This window comes from Astatotilapia calliptera, chromosome 19 (assembly GCF_964374335.1).
Source record: "Astatotilapia calliptera chromosome 19, fAstCal68.1, whole genome shotgun sequence".
NCBI lineage: Eukaryota > Metazoa > Chordata > Actinopteri > Cichliformes > Cichlidae > Astatotilapia > Astatotilapia calliptera.
In genome coordinates this window covers 30,640,271-30,654,998 of record NC_137440.1, presented here as the reverse complement: position 1 = coordinate 30,654,998, position 14,728 = coordinate 30,640,271, and the positions used below count along the sequence as shown (strand labels likewise).

Here is a 14,728-nt window from a genome sequence, read left to right as displayed (position 1 = left end):
AGCGCTCTTTCCTAACATCTCCACTCTTTCCCTTTGCCTGCGAGCGAAATTCTGAACATTGGATGACACTGTTATGAGAACGGAGAACATTCAGGATCTAATTGAGCCAATTTGTAAGTATGCCTGCTGAGAGCTAGCAGCTCTCTTCAGGAGGATAGTGACATCTTCCATTTTTCTCTGTGTGACTGCCACGCTCTCCCTGTTTCATGTATAAATCCCAAGCACAGAGTACAACCCTGCGCTAGAGACTCAACTCAAGCAGCGAGTACATTCCTCATGTCCTTTTCACTCTCAAGGCCGCCAGATGCCAAAAAACACAATTTTTATAACATTTGCTCACCTCATCTTAGAGTGTCACACTCCTGCTACCTGATCAGACTGCACAAGCGAAGGGGAAGAACGGGTAGGCGGTGGGGGTTGACATCTCAAGGCAGGGCGATGGTGATATCAGATGCCCCAGTAGGGGCAGATCTGTCTCGTGGGCCTCAGGCGATGTGGCCTGATAAGCCACTGGCCCCAGAGTCAGCGGTGGTAGGACGAACTCAATTAGCTCCTGACAGACCCCCTTGCAGCCCAGCGCAGCCTCCTCAGCACAGCCAAGAACCCGCTGGCAGCTGCCACGCTGACCTCTCCTCCAGGGGCCACTGCCACCTTTTACCGCTCCAACACACACACAGAGCCAGGGACTCATTTTTTTGTAAAAGCGAAAATCATGGTCAAAATCTACACGGCCCCACAAAAGTCACAGAAATACGCACAGAGGCTTGAAAGCCACCAAGGGTGCTCGCCGCACATTCACACGGGGGAAAATGTAAATGAAAAAGGACCGAGGCTCAAGGAGGGGTTGGTTTGGCCCCTGGGAGAAAGGAAGGGAATGGAGATTCCAAAACACACTTAGCTGAAATATGGAGTGTGCCTCTCTCTGTCTAACTGGCTCCAGGTTAATGACCACCAGGGGAATAAGGGCCAAAAGACTCTTGGGGCAATGAGCATAAGTGTGTGTGTCTGTTAGATTGGTTTATGCGCTCATATGCGAGTGTGTATTTGCACTGCAGACAGAATATGAAAGATGGAAATTTGGGGGTTGGCGGTGTGTCGTGTGGCTGACGGCGGTGGTTTGGTTGGAGGCAAGACCGGCACTCCACAGGGACCCATTCTAATCTATGAGGAAGAGGCCCCTGATTTTGGAGTTTCTCATTCATTAGTCCTGCTCTAGCAGGGAGACAGGGAGAGGACTGAGAGGAGGGGGTGGACCTGAGGAGAGGGGAGGGGCATCTTTATTAACGGATGTGCCAGACACTCAGAAGACGCTGACAGAGATTTATGATTTGCAGATCTATGGAGGCAAACAAAAGGAAAGCGGAGGGGAAAAAAAAACAGGAAAAGAGAGAGTGAGTGAGGGGCTACATTAGAAGAAACAGAGAAGAGAGTGTTTACTGTTGTGATGGGGAGTGAGGGTCCCAGATCGATAGTCAGGAGGCTACAGGGGCCAGGGCAGGGTTACCACTTCTCAGGGACTGCGCTGCTGCTGCTCCGTGGTGCTCTAGCAAAGGATTATATTTAGCTGCTTCACAGCGATGTTACTGTAGTCTTTATAAAGCCATGAGCTCACTCCACTACGACAACATGAGCCCCACGCTCCAGCAGCACCACAAGATAGAGTCGACCAAGAAGCAGATCACATCTATCGATCGCCCCTCCCGCTCCTTCCTGTTCTAGAGACGCTGCTGGCAGAAGAGAGAGGGCCTCTCGTGACACAGGCGCTGCTGTTTGTCTGACGTAAACTGTCTGGGCCGCTCTGGGCAGATCTTGTTCTTATAAGGGGCTGAGTTCAGGATGTTGAGGGAAGCAACCGGCTAATGACAGAGCTTCTGTCAGTGGAAGTGTGGGTGGGGGGGTCGGGGGGGAAGTAACCGCCGTCTAAACTTCTTACGACAGAAAGCAAGGAGTTAACAATCTTCTATGCAGAACCAGTGGGAACGGCTCTCTGCAGAGTTGGACAGCTCATCACGCTGTATGTAAAAAAGGAAGTTCAGAGATAATTCCGGCCTGCCGTGCCGTTACCAAAGATGACTTTTCATTACATCCATTATGTGGCACAGTCATGGTATAATTTAGCAACATGAATTTACAATGGCTCTTGATAACTACAAAAAGTAATTATGGTGCATGGCAAAAAAAAAAAAAAAAAATTAGCCTTGGGGCCTAGAAAACTTGGGGTTAGGTGATGACATCGGACACAACCCTGTGTTGTGTGATATGTTACCGATACACAGGCAACAATATCACAGTACGTTCTCCTGCGATACTGTGACATGGAGGTTTCTCCCCTTTACTACAGACGGTTTAACTAAACCGTTTCTTTGTCATGTGATGGTTTTAAAAATGTGAACATTTATTAAAACTGCTTAATTAAATTTGGCTGTAAAACTCAAATAAGAGCACGGTGCAAATAAATGCACTAACAACGAGTCGTTTTTTCTAAAATTGTAAAGATAATGTATTATTCTCAGGAATGCATTATAGTGATATATCATGCAAATCCTCATGAACAGTGTGATTCAATACAATCTGAACTTTAACACTTTTTCTTAAAAAAACTGCACGTTCAGTTTTGCACGATAAAAGCCGACTGCTAAAGTTTTGCTTAACTGCAACAAATCCAGTAAAAAGCCAACAGATATCAACCACAGCACGCTCCATGAGGAGGGAGGTGGGATTATAAAATTTGAATAATGAAGAAAAGAAAAAAGTTTGCGCATAACTAAAAGTCATGCATTGCAGTTCAGAGAGCATTCAGAGATATTTGTGGAGCAAACCAAGAGAGAAAACAGGGCTAATTTTCACAGAAAGTTGCAAGCTGTGCTGGATGATTTTTTTTATTGTTTGTGTGTCTAAGTGTGTGTGTGCCTGTGTGTGTCACAAACAGAAAGAAATATTTTTATAAAGGGTTAAGGCTATTTAACACAGTGCAATGTAAATCACAGGTTTAGACACAGTCACTGTGCGTAGAGGGGGACGGAGGCATAGAGCCATGCATGAAATTACTTCATTAATCTTCTTCTGATAGGCCGTCCTTGTTTAGGAGGAAACTCTACCTGCCTAAAACAAAGAGCCAATCCTGCCTCCACCACAAATTATCCCCTTTATCAGAAGAGGACACAAATATAAACAGACACACACACACACACGCGTACATACACAAATGCTAGAGCAAAATTAACAGGTCAAAAATCGGAGGTTTATCAGGTGTTTCAGACGTGACGGCGTTTGCAGAGGCTCACGGTCAGTGAGCAATCACAGCGCGGCGCGCGATACGACATCTGTGAGTTAAAGATGTAACTTGATTCCTCGCGTTTAAAGCGTTGTTCGAGGCACACAATTCAGACGACTCCAAAACGAATTGCTGTTACTCAGAAACACCATTGTTATGACTGTCACACGCCACAGCAGTCGACACAGTCACAGCAATAGCCTCTAGCTTTTTACAGGCTCATCTCTACCAGCTGCCACACATTCTCCATAAATAGTGCTGGTAATAAAAAGGCGGGTGGGCCTAACTGATTTATATGGTTGTGTCCACCACCACACCATTCAGGAATAATTAAACTTTGGGGATATTTCCTGAATTAATGCATCTCCTTCAGGGGTGGGGAGGTGGGGGGGTTGACATCTAAACGTGCGACGCGGTTTTTACCAACGTCTCGCGTCACAGGATGTAGTGGGAGAGGGGGCCTCTCAACATTTCGACAAGCAGCCACTCAGTGTGTGAACGTTTGATTGTACTTAAGGATGCAAGGGCGGTCTCTTAAGGTGACGTTTTAATGTGCACATGTTTTGTGACCAACAGGCAAATACTCATATAAGCACACGGTCGTATAAACTGAAGGCAGATGCAGAGGAATACACACACACACTTTTACACTAACAAATCTGTCAGTTATCAGATTTAATTATTATATGACAAGAAAAGTTGTAAAAAAATGTTAACCTCTAATAAAAACTGCCCTTGATGACAGTAAGGGTGAACAGCCTGATTTTCAGATTGAGTTATAATTTAATTTTCCCTTTGCTTCCATATTTGTGTCACTGAAAAGTTTGGAGAGCAGACAAGAATTTGGTTATTTGGAAACCGAGCACAAAAATTAGAAGCTTGTTCTGATTTATACAGTATACTGTATTTATCATTTATAATGACTCCACATTTAAAAAACTGAAGTCTAAACAACACCAAAGACTAAATGTGTAAAATGTTCTTACATTTAAGACTTTCACTAACTCTTATTTGACAAAGACATTCAAATATTTTTGCGCTGCTTTTTAATTTATTTATTTTTTACATGAATTAAAATCTCAAACAAAAGTTGCTTTTATTTTTCTAATAGCAGGGTCCAAATATGTAAGCACAGAGACACTGACCGGCGTTTTGCACACTGTTCTGTTACTGGGTGATTATTGGTTACATCTAATTGCCCAGGGAAAATCTGGGATAAGCAATAGTAGTGCTCTCTCTCTCTCTCCCTCTCGTAGACACACCCGTAAGACAGCCTCTGTACACGCAGCATGTTTTCAGTTTAACAATTTCAGCAGTTCATGAAGCTGAGCCCTACAGCTTTCTTTAAGGCTGTGCTCTGCGTGTTTCAGCACATGAACCTGAAACATTCGAACAGCTCTCCAAAAAGCGATGACAAAAAAAAACGTTATTCCTCTAAAAGCTGTAATGGGTGGAAGGCTCACGCAGACCATGCATAGAAGACCTGGTGAAGCTGTCAGTAGGAATCAGAGCTGCTTCAGTGATGGACGCTTCCAATATTGATTTCATAAATAAACAAAGCTAAGCATCGATCTTAATGTTATTTTGCATTTCAATTACTGCTCCGAAACATAACCTTCAAACAACTGACCGCTCAATACTAATAGCCTTCAATGATAAACACCCATATCGTTACCCACCTTACGTCATGTCATTTTTTAACTAAGTGTGAATTACTGAACCTGGAGTCGCACAATGTGACTGCAATCAAATAGAAAGCAAAATGTTTGCACAAAAAATGTTAAACTTTGTAATCACGGCTGATTTTGCTTTTAATCTTCACCGTGTGGTGTTTTCTTGTAATGCAACACTCAACAGCTCATGCTAACGGCTCTTTTCTTGACCGTGGTGTATTTCCCAATTTCCGCTTTCTATTGTAGGTGTGTGTATGTGACTGTATGTATGTGTGTGTGTGAGGATGCATGCATGCATGGATGTGTGTAAATGAAGAGGAGCCCTTCAGTGTTGGAGCAACAGGAAGAAGTGCTGACGCACTGTGTCAGTGATAGCACTCTGCTGCCACAAGGGCATGAGAGCCCACATAGGCTAGCATTATCCTTCTAGACTAATGGGCCTGGTTATTTTTAAACAGATTCTCACACTGCGGTGGAGGTGTCCAAGGTTACCATGGATGAGAAATCAGGAGGGACGCATGCAGTGACATTTGGTGATATCTGTGCAGGTGGATGTTATAAAATAGCCAAAGAGGTATTGTAAGTAATCATGAAGAGATCTAAAGGCCAAACATCAAATAGGCTCTCAAGAGAGAGCATGTTATTATGAAAGCATGATCTTCCAAAACTGACCAATACTAAAAAGAAACATTCAGAATCTGGTCTTTAGTAAGTTTTAGAGTAAAGAAATACAGAAAAAAGAACCAGCCTGGATCCTGAAACCTTCTCTTGTCCTTTTATTTTATCAGTTAATGACCTGGGAAATAAAGCAACACAAGAAGGTGCTTGATTTGGCAGCTCCTTAAAAGCCAGCCTCAGCACTAACAACTATGAACCCAAATACCTCTGAAGCTACAGAATTGAGACTATCTAGACATTGCCAACACACTCTGCATCACCATTTGGCCTGGAGAGAGACAACATGCTCCCCCCGCTCAGCTTGAGCTGAGTGACATATTTACAGTGAAAGTAATGATACTAGATACCAGAAATGAGAGGGCTCCAGCGTGGCCAGTGGACTCAGGAATCTCTCTAATGAATTGGACAACAAAGCCCTGTTGGTACAAGGAAGAAGTATTTAGAATTTGGCAAAAATCTGAGCTTAAGCACATTAGGTTTCTCTTTAAAAGGCACACATCCCAAAAAACCTCCTAACATTTGCTCTGGGAGATGAGGAAAGTAAGAGCAGGACAGGTGCCTGGGCTCCATGCTGCAGCTACAGAGGCCACCGGCTCCTGGCTCATAGCGGGGTGGCAATTCTCGGCCAGGAGCTTCTTCTGGTAATGTATTCTGAAACCAAATTACCGTAAGCTGATCCCATCTGGATAGCGTCTGTGCACGGCTGCTTTGGTTACCCACCACTGCCTCTAGCCTGTGATAGCATCTCCATGAAGACAGCAAAAATCTGATTAACCCTATAACAATGAAACACTTGGTCAAAGAGCAAGGAGCTTTTAACTTAAGATACACTAATGCAATTCCCTCGCCTTGTTTTCTGAAACCTAATAAGAATCAAGTGGACGGACTGCTAGAGATGGGTGTTTGCAGGCTTTAATGCAGCAAGCTGGGAATGAAGTCAAATAAATTGAAATCTAATTCATCACTGTGTGTTAACTTCTTTCTGCTTCTCTGAAAATACATTAAAAAGCTCTTATTTCATGAAGGGAAATTGGATAGCCTAGTTAGTTTATTGCAGTGCCTCTGCCAGGGCTTAAGGGAAGCCTGGGTGTTGATGGAACATTTAGAAGCAGAGAGAAGTCACATCTCAATTCGCTGCCACTCAAATGTTGTGTTTTCTAACAAGCACTGAAAAACTTACACTTGCAATCCTCAACCAGAGCTGGTTTCTAAAGAGAGTGCAACAGCCAGTGCAACACAAGTGAGTGCAGAGAATCTAATTCCACTACACGATAAAAAACACTTGGATTTAAACAACTGAAGCAAAACTGTAAAACGGGGCGAATGTAATGGGAACATAAAACATTATTAGAACAAGTTGCAATAACGTCGACGTTTCTTTTCAATTGATTTCCAACATTAAAGAAACAAGAGAAGCATCTCTCTGTTTAAAAGATAAAAACTCTCCTTCCAGCTAATTCCCAGGCAGTATTGATGCCTTCGGTTCAGTATAGGTACTACAGTGATACGGCACTACACTGTTGTGCTAATAACATAGAGCACATACGTTCTACTAATCCTCTCACTTAAGCATCGCGGCCGCATCCAGCGCTCAGTAAGAGGCTGCAAATACCAGTGCATAATTAGCAGAGAGCTACTGCTGAGCCAAAATTACCAGCAGCACACAAGCATGTGCTGAAAAGAGCCCACAAATTAACTGTTTTGGGGGATTGATATACGTTCACATTACTGCTGAGCATTCCTTCATTAAGATATTTTAGGTTTACTGATTGCCATTTCAAAAGAAATGTAAACAGTTACTAATATGTTAAACACCTGTTCACAACTGAGCTTTGAAAGAGTAGATTTTCTGCTCACCGTCAAGTACAAATATAATTATTTATATTCAGCATAATCACTAAATTATATTTAATGTTTCCTATTATTTTAGACAGATTTTAAATCAGCACAACATAACTACATCTCTGATAATAAACAAACATAAATATACTTCACTCTTTAAGTATTACTAAAAAATATCCCAGCACAGCTACATAAACTTCGTCTTTCACACCTGAAAAATGGAAAAACAAATACTAGATTATGTGTAATTTCTTTAAGAAATACAATGAAAAAAATCTGAATTCTGACACCTGAAAGATCAAACTGATTTAAACTAAAAGACTTACTAAGCAATTATTTTTCGACATAATTGAAACTGTCCTAAAATTTAAATGTTTAATGTTTCAACTTGTGCAGTTCATATAGTTCAATTTCTGCTGAAAACTGGATTTTACAGGAAACCATTAATGAGTCCATTAAAAAATGAAAACTTAAATATGTGATTACATACTGGTGTAAATATGTAAAGCTCTTCTAAAAGAAATAAAAATTGCAGTGGTTTTCTTTTCCTAATTAGGAAATACAGACAAAAGAATACAAAAAAGACATTATGACCATCGTACCTGACATGCAATAGAAATGTTCACTTTTTTAGGGTTTGTTTAATTTAATTTTAAGATGTATCAAAGAATGAAACTACACAAAATACATCTTAAGGGAAAAAAACAGAGATGATTCCATTTATTCCTTATTATTCATAAGTATCCTAGAAGAACTTTGAATTTGCAGTGATTAAAGCTCAAACTAAAAAAGTCAAAAAAGTAAGAAACACTAAGAGAATTGAGCTCTAACTGTTTTCTGTTAATGATTTTCACATTTTTTAAAATCTAATTAATTAAAAAAAACTAAATATCTTATTTATGGTAAAACTGAATAATATGAGAACAACACTAACAAGAAAAAATTATTTACCAAAAATATTAAATTATTATAAAACACTGTCTAATTTGGGAAAAGCTCCTGAAATTTCTTTAAACTTCTACATAATAACCCTTATAATTATTATCATTTACAAAATATATGATTTATAACCTGCTTAAATTCATAACAAAAAACTTTAGAACAGCCAAATGTCTTAGAGGCTGGTTTTCATACTATATCTGTTATTGGTTGTTGTTAGATATATTTGTACCATAATGATAAAACTGCTTCTAAAAAAGAATAATAATAATTACAAAGAAAACTGGTGATACAAAAAATACCTTAACTAAAGGTAATTTGTTTTGTTTTAAATGTAAGATACTGGTTGATTTAAAAAGTTTGGTGAAGGCACTGTAAGCCCAGACTGTCCCAGCAGCCAGGAGCTGTCGAGACAGCAGCTTGCCCGGCACGCCGCTGACTGGGACAGACCTGCCGCCTGACTGAGGTTACAGGGTCCTTTCATTCGTCTTGCCTGGCTACAAATATATATTACAGCGTGTAATTTATCCTCTCCAGTTCTACGGATTCACGTTAATCTCTCCTCTTTATAATATCATTCTCAGTCTGCCTGGGTGGCCGGATCTAGGGACAAAGCCATCAGCAAACAAGCTCCTAACCAAACTGGACAGGCACCCCCCAAATTCTATAGAGTAAAAAAAAAGGAAAGAAAAAAGGAAAACACACACACGCACACACACACACACACTGCTTCAAAGGGCCAAGTTAAATCAATCAGCCATGCTCTGAAAGATATTTATAAAACATACATCATGATGTGCCACACACCCATACACGCATTTACACAGTTGCACCTGCTCTGCTGCTCAATCCTGTCAAGTCCAACGATATTTAAAATCCCTCAAAACAACGAACGGGAAAAAAAGTGCAGGTAAGGAGTTTGAGTTGGCGTTAAGAGGCTATACAAAAAGAACAGCCAGGAATTAGAAAGTTAAAAGTTCAGCGCCTCGACTAGTAGAAAAGTAAAAGAAGAGTAGGTAAAGAGCAGATTATATTTTTTTAAATAGAAGAAAAATGAAAGGAAAATACAGGAAAAAGCAAAGGGATCAACGGCAGAGGTTAAAAAAGAAATAAAAGGGGGAAAACAGAGAAACAAGTGCACCTACTGGTTATGATAGCTGAGAGGGTCTGGAAGACAAAGTTCTGAAATGTCCATCAGTCCAGTTTTAGCATTCCAGGAATGAGAGGAAGAGGAAAGAGAAAACAATTGAGACCCGCTTCTTTCCCAAATGATAGCAAAGCACCCTCAGAGACAACGCTGCCGAAAACCCCCTCCAGCACCGCTTCCCCCCAGCCTGCACAGGTATGCTGGACTCTGATGGATTGAGTGGGCGTGTGTGTGCCTGAGCATGTGTGTTGTGTATGCGCGTGTGTTTATGTATATATGAGTGGGAGAGAGAGAAAGAGTGTGTCTGAGTGTATGTGTGAGAGGCAGAGAGGGAAAGAGAGAGAGTGAAGGGGGGAGGGACAGATCGACAGGAGAGGTAAAAAGGGGGTGGGGTGGGGGGGTGAGAGAAAGCTAGAGAGAGAGTGAGAGAGACAGAGAAGCGCAGGCAGCAGCGGGATGAGCGCTAAGATGGAGAGAGCATGAGAGTGCGAGCAAGAGGAATGACTCTTTCCATGGTCGGGATAGGGCTCTTTAAGACTCAAGGGCTTGATGAATATGGAACAGCTGCTGTTGGCTGGCTCTGAGGGGCAGGACTTAAAGCGACAGAGGGGGCCGGCGGTGCACTGGGGGAGGAGGGATCCAAACGCTCGCTCACACTCTCCGCTATGCACAACACGCATGGCTCACACGGACATAGACAAAACAAGCTATCGCATGAACAACAGCGATCTAGCGGTCAACACACAAAGTTTCCATCTCATGATATGACAGAGATGGGTGCTAGAAAGTTAAATAAATAAGATGATAAAGAGAAGTAAGGGGTTTTAAGTATCAGGGGAAGCTCCTAGTGTTCATAAAGCAAAAATAAATCAGAGTTTCAATACTTGCTGTTCTGAATTGAGTGGTTTTTTTAACAATATAAAGCAAGGTCTCTTTAAATGTGACATTTTACCTGCTGTATCTCTTTAGTTTTCTGTGTTATATCCAACCGTGCTGGGGTTAATTTGAAGTGGTGTCATAAAGCAACCACACATGAACACTGAACTTAACCAAGCAACACACACACCTCAGAGATATGACTGCACGGCAGTACTAAGCCTGCTGTCACACACTTCAAGTTTTTTTAAGATCAAAATGATACCTGCACTGTTACACAACACATGATAAAGTCAGATCTGACGCCAGCCGAGAGCAACACTATAGAAGTTCCAGCGGGCAGTCGAGTGCATCCGCAGCACTTCGCTTTCAAAAAGCAATAGCTTTCAAACCGCGCTGAGGACAGTAAATGTATTTATTGAGCGGTGTCATTAGCTCCATTTGCGGGTGTTACATGTGAGGGACCATTGTGAACCTTTCACCACCTGTGAGAGATGATCTCAAGCCATAACTCATATTCTCGAAGCCCATCATCTTCTAAAGCAGCAGAAAATCCAGCTCTGTCTCTTCTAACCCCAGCTTTATAAGCGCCTGTGCTTCGCTGTTGATCAAGCTCAGTAAGAATGCAGAGAATGCAGATACCATTTCACAGTCAGTGAGGGTCTCCATGTTACTGTATCCCCACATTATAAGAACAGAGCTTACCATGGTATCTTGGCACTTGGTCGAATTGAACTGAGAAGAAACAGCAGCTTGCCCATTTCACAAAAAAAAAAAAAAAACCTCACAAGGCGGCTGATAAGAGCCTTCAGACTCTTCAATAAAAAAGTAAAGTTTGAGTGAGTGAGGAAGCGAGGAGGAGTGATCTAGCGACAGATTCATGCAAAAAAGGGTGTGTTGTGTCGTTTTGCAGCTCTCCAGTTTCCTCTTCCGAACAGGAACAGCACAACACCCCCCCCCTCCCCCCCGGAGAGGAATCCGGTTCCATTCATCGGCTCACGTTTCTATAATCAATGCAAAAACATCACGCAATCCCTATTGATCATCACAGGCCTATTGATGTGCAGCAATGGTGCCTCTAAGGTGGCATCACATCACACAGCATCTGCTCCCTTTTTTGTGACAAAACAAAATGACTAAATAAATGAAAATCCAATCAAGGTCGATGCCAAATCAAACACCTGTCAGTTTAATTTAACTAATTCAGGAATAAAATCAAAATTACAGTTCTTGGGCTTCAATACGAGCTGAATATTGAATAATAAGGAAGACAATGCATGGGTATAGATTCAGCCAATTTCAGGTTGTTGGTTGTTGTTCAAGTTGTCTGGTAAATGATGTAAAATATTTTTAAATAGTGCAACAGCTACAAAAAAATTATTGTTTTGTGTTAAATGCGCTGAACAGGGCATACGTTACAGTAGCAGTGATGTTAGGAGATCATATTATTACCAAACAGTCTCATGACAGACTGGTTTCTAACTTTTTAACAGTGATAACTGCCGTCATTTGACGAATCACATTTCTGCATATTTCCTATAGGCCTCCCGGGACTTGACATCATACATACTTTTGTCATGCAGTGTGAGCCATGAAAGCCATGCTGCTGTTATCGCTGCTTCTTATCAGCTCTGTTATGAAAAAAAAAATCACAGCTTGTGGCAGCTGTTTGACAGAAAGGGATCTGATTCAAATAAATAATAGACCTGTTGTAGGCAAACACTCAATCACACTTGAACGGGGCTGAAGTTGAGAGACTAAAATTTTTCTTTTCCCTTTTTCGGGTTCTTTTTTGTTTTTTAAATTGAGATTCCTGTTTGCATTCTTCAAGCCTGCTCACCTCACACCTGCCTGTTTGTTGGTTCACATGTACTACATGTATGCAAGTAAAACAGTAATGAAGGTGTGTTGAAAGTCACTTCAGGTGAGAAAGGCAAAGAACCTCTACACAACCATTAAAGACTTGGTACTATTTGCATTGAAAGTCTCGACACTGACAAAATTACACCTGTTTGTGTCATAAAACGCCACACACAAACACACATACACTAATAGCACTGAAAGCAAATTACAAAGTTCTGACAACACTGAGGCAACCTGAAGAATCAGTGTGCTTCAACAAGTATGGCATTAACTCTCTAAATGTCAAGTTAATTTTATTATTAAAAAACAAATGATATTAAAGTCTGTTTATGTAAACAAGTGTGGGATAATGAGCAGAAAAGCTTTAAAACAACTTAATGTCCTTAAAAAGACTGCTATAAAGTCGTATTTTTTCCTTCCTCGGAAACTAAACCTGATAATAGGCCTCACTAGTTTTTACCCTATGACAGGCATACAGAATTAATCACGTAAATATCGTAATTGATATGATTTATATGACCAGTGAAAAAGGTGGTGTTGCACGTGCACTGCGCATGCTTTAATAGTAAGAGCTAAACTGCCCGCACGCTGACGTTATTCAAGCTAAAAGATAAGTAAACTAGTATAAAAATTTTAAACCTATTAAATCAAACTGTTAAAATCACGTGTGTTGGATGTGTAATTGGAAGATAAATACGGTTGATGAACGTGCCGTGTACCTTACTCGGACAAGTCATGTCACATCCCCGGGCTGAGCACCGCGCACTGTAGAGGTGGTGTCTCCAGGTTGTAGTGGTGTTGGTGGTGGTAGTGTGGCTCTGTGTGTCTGAGCGCCGCGTTTAACTGTCACACAACGGCAGCCGCACTATCCACTCCTCCTCCGGCGCGCGCCCTGTGGCTAAACCAAACACCTCCACCGGCAGGCAGCAGGACCCGGCGAGCGGGGTCAAATGTGAATCAAACGCGGGGGGGAGGGAGTAGAGAGGGGGGGGGCTCTGCTGTGCTACGAAGAAAAACAAAACTTACAGCTGATTCACCCACTTTTTCTTTTAGGTCTTGTATAAAAAAAATAACACATTTTATTCATACCGTTTTTTAATATATTTTTTATTTTAAGACTGTGAATTCCTATACCCCCCCCCCCCCCAAAAAAAAAAGGTAAGACACCTCAGTGCTCAGTTTCGGAAACAGATGCTTCCTATGTACCTCTGTATGCTTGTACAGCTGTTTCGAGCTAACTAGGTTTTTAGAGGCTCTAATTTAAGTTAATTTTGCCTATCTGGTCAACCTTAGCCCTCCTTCGGAATTCGGTGGGTAGCCTAGCAGAAAAAACTCCAGGTGAAAAGGCTGCACGCCGTGGCAGTCGGTTGGTTTCCACTGGTAATGAATAAATAACGGGACAAAAGCAGCGTCGCGTCTGTCGCACATATCACAGCTGCTGTATCAGGTAACCCAGGCGTCCACAAATTACACAAACTTGATTTGGCTTTTCAGCAGAATTACACACTTATTAGTGTGAACGCACTTATTGTAATTTGTTATGGAGCTTTGTGCAGGTGAATCAGCTGCACACCACAGCACTGAATGAACCCACGTGGACATATTTGGCCTTATTTTGACATTCACTGTAAGCCTTCTTCAAAAATTCGTTTTCCCTGGCGTTACACCTGACTTTTCACCCCTTCTATCCTGACACGTGTGCTGCATGTAATACAGAGATTTCCATTTCCCTTCTATATTTTCTGTCAATTGTTTTCCTCCTCTCATTTTGCATTCTCCATCGCTGACTGACTGCCTCAGCAGCAGACGAGAGGAGAAAGCTATCTGACAGCAGCAACCAACTCTATCATCTCCACTAGAGGGAGGGCTATCTCACAACAAGGCCACCAAGGAGCTGCATCTGAGGTACCCTTATTTATTTATTTATTTCTCCCAGGTTGATAGTGTAATTCATAAACTGAATGAATGACAGTCAGGACAGTGCCAGCAACTGGGAGCACAATGGAGACTCGAGTGCATTTGCCTCTGAGTACAAAAACCTATCCATTACAAACGTGTAATTATTGTCCCTAATAGATTAATTCATGCTGAAAGATAGAAATGGGTTCCAGGCTATTGATGTAATCATTTCACTGAGGAAATTAAGTGACATTAAAAGAATGATATTGTCACCGTGAAAGTATCATTGATTCTTTTCGAATGCAATTAACTGTATTTGAAAATGAGACCTGCACATTGAGCTGTGCAAGGAGCACTGAGGATCACTTCATTTGTGAGAGATATAAAGACCAAATTATCCCATCAAAGAGAAAATCTATAAATGTAATGGCACTGCGCTTCAGCACTAAGGAATGACAACAGCGGTCCTGTTCAGTTCCCAGTGTGTTAACTAGAGGTGAACGGCTCACAGATAGATTATCCACACTGTGCAGTAAA

The 14,728-nt window shown here is 41.5% G+C and overlaps 1 protein-coding gene across 8 annotated transcripts in view; it reads right to left on the bottom strand.

The window, feature by feature from the left end:
- Positions 1 to 13,215, bottom strand: part of esrrb (estrogen-related receptor beta) — a 45,064-nt gene extending 31,849 nt beyond the window's left edge. Inside the window, exons 1-2 of one of the 8 annotated variants that reach the window (XM_026152221.2) lie at positions 13,012 to 13,215; positions 5,973 to 6,041 (exon numbers count right to left, since the gene is read on the bottom strand). Coding sequence is in view for 4 of the 8 variants with exons in the window: in XM_026152218.2 (XP_026008003.1) it covers positions 5,973 to 6,041; positions 9,552 to 9,601 (119 nt within the window). In the remaining 4 variants the exon portion in view is untranslated. Of the gene's footprint in view, positions 1 to 5,972; positions 6,042 to 9,551; positions 9,980 to 13,011 lie in introns of those variants that run through there. The other 7 variants (XM_026152218.2, XM_026152219.2, XM_026152222.2 and 4 more) reach the window with 7 other exon arrangements.
- Between the last annotated feature and the right edge of the window lie 1,513 nt (positions 13,216 to 14,728).